The 10,715-nt window shown below is 45.4% G+C and overlaps 1 protein-coding gene across 1 annotated transcript in view; it reads left to right on the top strand.

The window, feature by feature from the left end:
* SIL1 (SIL1 nucleotide exchange factor) overlaps positions 1–10,715 on the top strand; it is a 96,366-nt gene that overhangs the window by 48,941 nt on the left and 36,710 nt on the right. Inside the window, exon 8 of the mRNA XM_015411010.1 lies at positions 9,420–9,516. Within this exon, the coding sequence (XP_015266496.1) occupies positions 9,420–9,516 (97 nt within the window). The remainder of the gene's footprint in view (positions 1–9,419; positions 9,517–10,715) is intronic.

The following is a 10,715-nucleotide window of genomic DNA, read 5'->3' on the forward strand; positions in this document are numbered from 1 at the left end:
AGGAAGCCCCGCCAAGGCCTTCCCTGGCCCCAGGCAGGCAGGGGTGGGGAGAGGCGGGGAGGAAGGAACTTACCCTCCCTCTTCTCCTGCCTCCTCCTGGCTGAATGAGGGCTGGAAGTGGGGTGGCTGGAAGCAGGGGGAAAGGCTTCGTCATGTGCCCCACCCGCCACCTCACCCGGGGGAACTGCGATCCCCGTGATCCCCCCCGAATCGACCTCTGATCATATCAATTTGGAATCTTTTGGCCTCCATATTAGCTGTCACAGACATTGGGAAACTGGGTTCATTCCAACTATTTCACTAGCTTTTCTTTTTCTTTTTCTTTTTTTTAATAAATTTATTTTCCAAGTTTTCACCTTTACATTCCATATATATAGTATAAGATAATTCATCAAACATTTATACATCTCCATAGATTGTTGGTTTCAAATTATAATAATTTCACTAGCGCTTTGTCCACACATTATACTCTTCTTTTATATTTTAGCCAGTCATATATATACTTCCATCTTTTCCAAAATACATTCTCTGATTTGTTTTTCAATTCTAAGCTCAGTTTATCCAATTCTGCAATGTCTAAAATCTTATGTTTGAGTTCTTTTATCGATGGTATATGTTTTGATTTCCACCGTCTTGCTATCAATATTCTTGCTGCTGTTAATATATATATTATTATTACCTTGTGATTTTTTATATTGTCCGGGATCATGTTTAATAAATATATTTCAGGTTTCATAGGTAGATTTATTTTAAATACTTCTCGTATGATTTTGTGTATTTTTTTCCAATATTGTTGTATTTTCCCACATCTCCACCACATATGGAGATATGTCCCTACGTTTTTCCCACATCTCCAACATAAGTTTGAAGATTGTGGGAAACATTTGGCAATTTTATCAGGGGTCCAATGCCACCTGTAAAACATTTTATAGATATTTTCTTTGTAGGGGATTGCTTTCATATATTTTATTGACTTCCACAATTTGTTCCATTGAGCTATATTTAAGGGGGTTCCTATCTCTTTGTCCCAGGTCATCATTGACTTTTTAATAGTATCTTTTTCTAATGCTTCCTCCAATAGTTTAGAATACAGTTTCTGGATTAATTTATCGTTAGACGGAAGCCATATTTTATCTATTTCGTTTTGATTAGTATAGAATCCTGTTTTTTTATCTGTCGCGTATCGAGTGTTAATTATGTTTTGGTCCCACCAAGTTATTTTAATATTTTCTTTTCTTAATACATCTTCATTTTTAAGTTCCATTTTTTCATTCAGGAGAGTGCCGTATGTTAGTTTGGGTTGACCTATCAGTACTGATGGTTTTATGAAGGCTTCCAGTGGGGAAATCCATAGAGGAGTCTTATTATAAAATTTACTTTTTATAATGTTCCAGGTTTTCATCAAAGCTGTTCTTATTATATTTGTATGGAAGCTAGAGTGGATTTTATCTTTTCCATACCACATATATGCATGCCATCCCATTGGGAGATCTGCTCCTTCTAATATCAATGTTCTTTCATCTTTAAGTTGGGCCCATTCTTTAATCCATGTCATTGCCGCTGAGTGGTAGTATAGCTGCCAATTTGGCAGTGCAAATCCACCTTTCATCTTACTATCTTGTAGATATTTAGTTTTAATTCTTTGTCTTTTTGATTGCCAAATAAATTTATTTGTTATTTTCTCTAAATCTTTAAGGAACTCATAATTTTTTAGTATTGGTAGGTTTTGCGCTAGAAACAAGAATCTTGGTAAAATATTCATCTTTATGGTCGCTATCCTACCCATTAGAGACAGGTGTTTTCGTTCCCAGTTTTTCAAATCTATACTGATTTCTGTGAGGAGTTTTTTGTAATTGTTTTCAAATAGCTTTGCAGAGTCATCTGATAGCCAAATACCTAAGTATTTGGCCTTTTGTACTACTTCCATTTTTGACATTTCCTTTAATTTTTTTTATCAGTCTTTGGGAGCAGTTTTTGACTATTATCTTGGTTTTTTGGATATTAATTTTGAACCCAGCTACCTGGCCATATTCTTTTATATCGTCTATTAAGATTGGTAGTGTTTCTTCCGGCTCTTCCAATACAAATATTAAATCATCGGCAAAGGCCTGAACTTTAAACTCTTCTCCATTTATTTGTAGCCCTTTTATTGTTTTGTTAGACCTGATTTTATCAATTAATGACTCAATTATAAATATAAATAATAGTGGGGAGAGGGGGCAACCTTGCCTTGTGCCTTTCTGAATTTGGATACTTTGGGACGCTTCGCCATTTATTAATATTTTGGCACTTTGTTTGTTATACATAGCCTTAATCATTGTATAAAAATTTTCCCCACACTCCCATAGCTCTAGTTTTTTAAACATATATGTCCAATTTATATTGTCGAATGCTTTCTCTGCATCTAAGAGAATTAAAGCCATTTGTTTCCCAGGTTGCATTGCGTAGTATTCTAACACATTTATTATATTCCTTACGTTGTTTTGTATCTTTCTCTTAGGTAAGAATCCTGATTGATCTTTTTGAATTACTTTCGAAAGCACTCTTTTCATCCTGTTGGCCATTATTTTTGCAAAGATTTTATAATCGGTATTTAATAATGAGATGGGCCTATAGTTCTTTATTTCTTCCTCATCGGAATTTGGTTTATGTATCAAAGTGATCAGTGCCTCATTCCATGAGGTCGGGATTAGTTTTGACTGGGGTATATTATTAATTAATTCTTTAAATTGTTTTATAGTTTTCCAAAATTTGCAAATCTTCTCACATCTCCACCATGTATGGTAGTATGAACCGATGTTTTTGTTGCATCTCCAACAATTCCCTGAAACATTTTTATAACATTTCGCAATCTTGTCAGGAGTCCAATGCCACCTATAAAACATTTTTAAAATATTTTCCTTATATGTTGTGGCTCTTAATAATTTTGTTGATTTCCACATTTTTGACCATTTATCTAGATTTATATTGTACCCCATATCCTTCATCCAAGTCCTCATACATGGTTTTATTATTTCGTCTTGCATCTAATTATTTAATACACCCCCACCTTTGACGTGTTGCACCTTGGGAGTTGTAGTTCTCAGCTGGCCTTACTGCAACCATAGCAAAGGGAATTAGAACTACAGCTCCCAAGTTGGGAGTCCCAAGAGGCTATGGGGCATTAGTAGGGAGTCAGTTAAACTGTTAATCAGTTAAAGTGTTAAACAGGAAGCATAGGGTTGCCAAGTGTATCTTCGCCGGGAGCGGGGGGCTCCCAAAATGGCTGCTTTGGGCCATGGACTCTATGGCATTACACCCTGCTGAGGTCCCTCCCCTCCCCAAACCCTGTCCTCCCCCGGCTCTACCCTTCAAATCTACAGGTATTTCCCAACCCAGAGCTGGCAACCCTGTAACTGGCTACGGAACTGCTTTCCAGACTGTTGAAAGCCAGAAAGCATGGCATGCGGCTCTCCTCCCATACTACCCACTTGGGGCAGCAAAATGACTTGAGACAGCCCTGCCTTATAGCTAAGCAGAAGGAAATACACATGGCTTGCCTCCCTCTATTTTCCCCTTCCCTCTGCCGCCCCACCAGCCACAGCCGGGACACTCACCTGGAGCCTCTTTCTAGAGCTCGTATTTCTTCCCTTGCTCGAAAGCCAGTCGAATCCGACTCTAGGGTTGCGGTGCTCATCTCCGTTTCCAAGCCGAAGAGCCAGTGCTGTCCAAAGACGTTTCCGTGGTCATGTAGCCAGCATGACTAGATGCCGAGGTGCACAGAACGCTGTTACCTTCCCACCGAAGTGGTACCTATTTATCTACTTGCAATGTCTTGCTTTCGAACTGCTAGGTTAGCAGGAGCTGGGGCCAGAGACGGGAGCTCACTCCGTCATGCGGCACTAGGGTCTCGAACTGCTGAACTACTGAGTTTCCAGTCTGCAGTTCAGCATCTTAACCATTGAGCCACCTAGTTAATATATAACATGGTATGCAGCAAGACCCTGTTCATATAGCATTAAACAAGAGTCCAGTAACACTTTTAAACATTTATTCTAGTGTAAGCCTTCATGAGTCAGAGCTCAGTTCTTTAGATGCACTTAGGGTTACCAACCTCCAGGTGGGGCCTGGGGTTTTCCTGGAATTATAACCAATCTCCAGATTACAGAGATCAGTTCCTCTTGAGGACCTCGCAGCTTTGGAGGGTGGTCTTTATGATATGCTATAGAGTCTTGGAGGAGTGGAAGTCCTAGAGTGACATTACATCCTTGCCGAGCTCCATCCCCAAACTCCACCCCACAGGCATCACCCAACTCTCCAGGAATTTCTCATGCTGAAGTCGGCAACCCAAGATCTATTAGCAGCATCCGACAAGTTTATGCCGGAATAAATGTTGTTAGTGTCTAAAGTCCTGCTGGTCTCTTGTTTTAACGCTGCTCTACTGGGCTAGCACACCTACCCCTCTGGGATCCTGCTCCTGTAGAAATTTAATTCTGCATTCAAAACACATCCTTTGCTTTGGCCCAAGTCCCGAATCTTCCAAACCCAGATCGTTTTTGTGCGGAGATTTGCCCGTGTCTAATCCTTCCCGAAAAAGCCAAGGCGTGACAAATTTCAGATGCAAACACCTATTCTCTCTGAGCCGAAGCCTGGCCCTAGAAGAGAGGCTGTGTGCAGCAATGGATAATTGTTTAAATAAATTGCCGTGCTAATAGAAACAGAAGAGCAAGGGGGGGGGGAAGTGGGAAATGAAAACTCTAATTAAAGAAAAATAAGGAACAGCTGTGACATAAAGTGAGCCGATTATTCCATTAATCTGTGTAAGTGAAGCTCCAGGGAGGAGACAGTGCCGAGAGAGGATCCATCTTGCGAAAGACGCACCTGTGGAAGGCTGTTCCGCCGAGTCACGTAAGGACACTTGAGAAGTGTGGCCAGGATGCCTCATTTACCCCTCATGTGCTACCCTGTATTTGCCGTTGGCCCGTGTTATATTAGTCATATTCCGCTTCCCCATCGCGGCGCTGATTTATACCAACGGTTTTTAAGCTCCCATCTGTCATTTCCACGGCATCCACCCTGAAATGTTTATTGCACTACAATATTAAGATCATGTATTAGTTGGCATTGGAAAGCTAAATTAAAAGGCACGCCGGCTCCTCCGCACTCTGATTTTTTCCCCCCAGATGTCCCTCTCTCCGACAAAGCCCTTTCACTTTTGAAAATAATTGGGAAAGTCTGCCACGTCTTACAGGAAGCCCCAGATTGCAGAGGGAGGGTTTTTTGTGTTTCCTGTTCAGGGAGGTCCTACATGCTCACCTTCTGCCTTTGCTGGCATTACGCTTTTCCACAGAGGCCTCGGTGAAAGCTTCTCAGGAGAATTCTCCTCCCAGAGGAAAACTGCCCATGGCACAAAGGAAGCTGTGATTCTGTCTACTTAGAGTACTCAACTAGCCGCATAGAGTCAGGGGTCCCTAAACTGTGGGCACTGATGGATTTTGAGAAGAGGCAGTGGGCATGGCTGCGAAATAACGGCCAAGGTGGAGCAGAGTGAGGCCAACCATCAAATGGCTTCCGTGGGGGCCAGTCGCACAGTGCTAGGAAGTTCCAAGCCGTGGGTCGTCTCCCATGCAAGTACTAACTACGATCTGCGAATCTAGCCCCAGGGATGTCCGCCTTATTTATTTATTTATTTATATTTCAATTTGTATCCCGCTCACCCCTGAAGGGCTCTGAGCAGCTTACATGTTCCAATTCATACAATCCTAAACCTAGGGCCACATACATGTAGGGGACGTGACAAGCCCACCAGGCACCCTTTCTGTGTAGCGGATCTTTGTTGTTACTGCCTTGCGGGAGGTAGTCCGGCGGCATCCACTCCAGCGCTGGTCTTTGAGGTTCCTCCTTCCGGCTGTTGCAAATTCATTTCCGGGCCTGGACCACTCGCACTTCCGCGCATGCTCGCGGCCTCCGTCCAGGTAGGCTCCGGCCTGCATCACTTCGCCTCCGCGCTTGTTGGTCCAGCCGCCTTCGTTCACCTTTTGCCTCACCAGCCACCGCCATATTCTTTCCGCTGCCGCCGTTCACCGCCGCCGCTACTCAAGGGACGGGTGCCCCCCCCCCCCGCTCTATTAGCAGGTACCCATTTATCTAATCGCCCTTAACAGGCTTTCGAGCCGCTGGGTGGGCGGGAGCTGGGACGTAGACCGGGAGCTCACTCCGGCAGTGGTGGGGCTCGAACAGCCGAAGCTGTTCGGCCAGATGTTACTGCAGGCTGCACTTACTGCCTGCGCCACCGCTCCCTTTTGCCTTGCCTCAAATACAGCCAGGGCTTTCTCGGCCGTGGCCCCTACCTGGTGGAATGAGCTCCCATATGAGATCAGGGCCCTACAGGACCCGTTACAGTTCCTCAGGGCCTGCAAGACGGAGCTCTTTCGCCAGGCTTTTAGCTGAGGCGGCCACACCTTATTGGGCCTCCCCTCCAGTAACCCAGATCTGAATAACCATTTGGAACCCCAACTTGTGGTAGACCTCATCTGCTGAGGCTCCGGAGTACCGGAATTTACAATTTGTATTTTAATTCTGGTGTATTTTAGTTGGGCTTAATTGTTATTTGTATTGTTATTTGGTATGATGGAACCCACCCTGAGCCTGCTATGCGGGTAGGGCGGGATATAAATCAAATAGTGTCAGTAAGCCAAGCATCATCCTGTGATGGAGACGGTGTGGAAGAAAGGGCCATCAAGTCGCAGCTGACTTCCGGCGACCCTGTAGGGTTTTCAAGGCGAGAGGCAATCAAAGGTGGTTTGCCAGTGCCTGCCTCTGTGTGGCAACTCTGGACTGCCTTGTTCATCTCCCATGCAAGTACCAACCAGAGACAACCCTGCTTAGCTTCTGAGATCGGACGAGATGGGGCTAGGCCAAGCCATCCAGGTCAGGGCATGAGGGAGGTAGCTGTTTCCAAATGGATACTCCCTTCATACCTAGAGTTGGGAGCCAGTTTGGTGTAGTGGTTAAGTGCGCGGACTCTAATCTGGGAGAACCGTGTTTGCAAGGCTATTTTTGGGCAGGAACGCACAGGAACGGAGTTCCGGCTGGCTTCAGAGTTGGCCACGCCTACTACAGCCAAAACCTCTGAGTGCGTGGCTACAGAGGGAAGGCCTGGAGAGCGACCCCCCCACCCAGTGACTCTGAGGCGGGCCGGCCAGGGGAGGCCTGGAAGGATCAGGGCGCCCAGGCAAGCCAAGGGAAGGCATGGGTGTGTGTGACCTAATATGCTAATAAGTTTGTGCTGGTGGGTGTGGCCTATTATGCTAATGAGTTCCTGCTGGGCTTTTTCTGTAAAAAAATCCCTGCGGGTTTGGTTCCCCACTCCTCCAGTCACAGCTGCTGGATGACCTTGGGCAAGCCATGGGTCTTTCAGAGGTGTTCTTGAAAAGAGCAGTTTCTGTCAGAGCTCTCTCAGTCCCACCTACCTCACAGGGTGTCTGTTGTCGGAGAGGAAGGGAAAGGAGATTGTAAGCCGCTCTGAGACTCCGAATGAAGGGTGGGGTATAAATCCAATCTCCTCCTCCTCTTCCTCTTCCCCTCCTTCTTCTCCTTCATGTTTCCTAGACTTGTCTGAAGCAACTCCTGATCCAGTGAGGAAGTAGAGAAAAGCCAGAACTGGGATTTTGCTGGGGGGGCGGGAGATGCTTTGGGCAAGAAGGAAGTGGGTACCAGGAAACACTGCGGTGGGCACATAGGTCCATAGGTCACCATGCTGGAGATCACTGGTGAAAAGCAATTCCTCAGTACAGCTGAAGAGGACTATGAGGCATCTAGAGAGTGGGTGGAGCTGTGCAGCTCCCGTTGCCCTCTGCTTTTGGCTGGGAGCGGCGGAATAACGTGACGGGGTCGCTCGCCCTACCTCCTGGCTCTTCCAGTGTTTTCCTGGTGGAGGAAGGTGCAGAGCATGGAGAATGATGAACATCCGCCAAAGGGTGGGAAGGATTGGTGTGGGATTATATCTAATAGCGAGTGCAGCAGCCTTTTATTACATTTTCAGTATGTAATAATTAGTGAGACTTATAACAGACTGGCACTGGAACATATACAGTGACCCTCTGAAAAACTCAAAGACAAAAGCACCTGGGTGCACGCCTTAAGAACGCGATTGCTGTCCTCTATTTACAGATGTTCTCGTTCCTTTACTTTTGTACCAGAGCTGACCCCGAAACAGTGGGCTATCGCATCATTCCTATCAGCTTGGCTGTCATTTGCGACCCTCACCAAACGTTCGTGAAGGCCTCCAATCCAATCAGCAGACTGCAGTTGACCGACACTTTAAAATCATTCTGAATTTTCTCATGAGCTGTTTTAGATAATCATGAAGATGCTTGGCTGAGGAGGAATACTGAGAATTTTCAATCGTAGACTGACCGATCGAGGGATATTGTAGGCGGGGAAAGCTGTACAGTGATAGGAAAGCAGATGTTGGCCCCGCCAGTGGTAGTCAGTGAACTTGAGAGTGGGTAGACCAGAGGTCCAAAAGCCACATACATACATATCATCTCAGCATGTAGCTTTTATTCTCCAAGAGAGTGCAGGCTTGGCAGTTTCCTGGATGACTCAGCTTCCGAATGGAAGCTTGGTGGTTTCCAGGATGACTCAGCAGAACTAGACGGAGGTGTGAATGACTCGTGTTTATTGATCCGGCTTGGCACTCCGTTGTGGGTTAGTAACACTACCGTTTCATATTGGCCTTCGCCATACAGGGGCTCTCACAGGAAGCAACTTCCTGTAATAGGAACGTGGCGTGTGTGTTCTGTCCTAGGATAAAAATACTTGCTAGGTGCCTAACCATGTATTTATTTGGCAAAGGCCACATGTGAGATAGTCCTGCATTGGTTCTATCGCAAGCTCAGCGGCTTTGGACTTGTTCAGAGCAGGCATACCTGTAGTCTTGGGTGACAGTCCTAGATCCGGGTATAATATGTTCTCTCTACCTTCTCGAGGGTACGTTCTTGTGCCAGAAGCACCTTTGATCTGTTGAGAAACCCATTCCATCTTGCACTGCAATACCAGGACGATCAAAACCTTGCTCTGGAAATCAAAAAAGCTTTGCAGTAAACGAGAGAGCAAGCCAGAGCTGTCCGATTTCTTGTTTTCGCTTAGAGGTTCCTGCTTGCTTTCTTTTGTATGCGGAGAAGTAGACTTCCATTTCACCAGCAGATGGCGACTCTTGAGGCAAAAATCGAAGTGGCGTTCTGTTCGGCTGTGCAGTCTCTCCCAAGGGCTTCCTGCTCGCTTTGAAAACCTCGCAGGGTTGTTAAAATCGTTACAAACCACCTCCCCCCCACCCCCTCTCCGCAGTTGCCTTCTGCAGAGTCCTTAGCAGCATAGTTGAAAGGACATCGATGAGTCTTCAAGCCTAATGAATTAATTTCCCCTCTTTTTCTCAGCAACCCCCGAGTGCAAGTAGCAGCCGTGGATGGTGGCGCTTTGCAAAAGCTGCTGGTGGTCTTGGCCACCGATCAATCACTGGCTGTCAAGAAAAAGGTAAGGAGGCAGCAACGAGTCTCTGACTCTCTTCCAGGAGTGGTGCATTTGCCTTATAGGTGTGCTTTGCTCTAAGGCTGTGTCACGCTTACAGCTGCGCCACAGAGATCAGACCAATGCGCTGCATCAGACTCGGCCCCGGAAGGGTTGTGTCTTTGTAATGCACAGCTGGGTTTGTCTCTTTGGGTTGCAGTCTTCCTTTTGGAGAAGGCACCTAGTTGCTTTCACACTGTATAACTTTTACAGCCAGCCCTATGCAAAAGGGTCTTGTGTGTGTGTGTGTGTGTGTGGATGTTGTTACCGCTATCATAGTAGGAAGACAAAATTGTGTGTTTTGGCCACCTACAATCTATATTAAACAGAGGGAAGTCGGGGAAATAAAGAAGGGGCAAGGAAGTGCTGGTTCCTTGGGGCCTCTGTGTATATGCAAGCCCAACATCTCCCAAAACTGCTCTTCTTTTTTTAAGAATAGCATTGGAGCTCTGTTAGATACATTTGCATACAGCATAGAAGTTAACGGCTGAGTGAATTGGATTCATTGATGTATAATGAGCTCTTGTTTTCCAGACCAATCAGGGGTAAGTTGTACTCAGAAGTAAAGTGCCTAAGCATGTGGTGCTAGGCACAGCCAGTTGAATCATAGAGTTGGAAGGGGCCATACAGGCCATCTAGACCAAGCGTGTCAAACATGCAGCCCAGGGGCCGGATGGGGCCCCTGAAGGGCTTCTATCAGGCTCGCAGTAGAACTGGCCATCTCCTGCTTCCAGTTCTGCTGCTGCTGCATCATAGCTTGCTTCGCCAGACTCTCTTAATCACTCAGCCATTTCATGTTTTAACCTGGGTGTTAGACTCAGAACTCTGAGCATGAGATTTCTGTGGTGAATGTCAATAAATCAAAAGTAGGTTTGCAGCTTACAGATACACACTTGAACAGCATACTCAAGAACAGCATACTCAAGATTGCAACAGCACAGACATTTTGATGCAATGATTCAGAGCAAGAGGTGTCAGTTATTAGATACTGTTAAATAAAATATTGCAAGAGTGCTAATGTTTTAAGCATGTTTTTATTTTAAGTAAAAAAAACCCCTTTGTGTTTGTGTCCTTTATAAAGTTTATATCTCCGCTACCTGGCATTACATTACATGGCACACATGGCCCGACCAACGTCTCATTTATGTCAGATCCGGCCCTCATTA

Source organism: Gekko japonicus, unplaced genomic scaffold (genome assembly GCF_001447785.1).
Source record: "Gekko japonicus isolate JY-2015 unplaced genomic scaffold, Gekko_japonicus_V1.1 scaffold428, whole genome shotgun sequence".
In the NCBI taxonomy this organism is placed as follows: Eukaryota; Metazoa; Chordata; class Lepidosauria; order Squamata; family Gekkonidae; genus Gekko; species Gekko japonicus.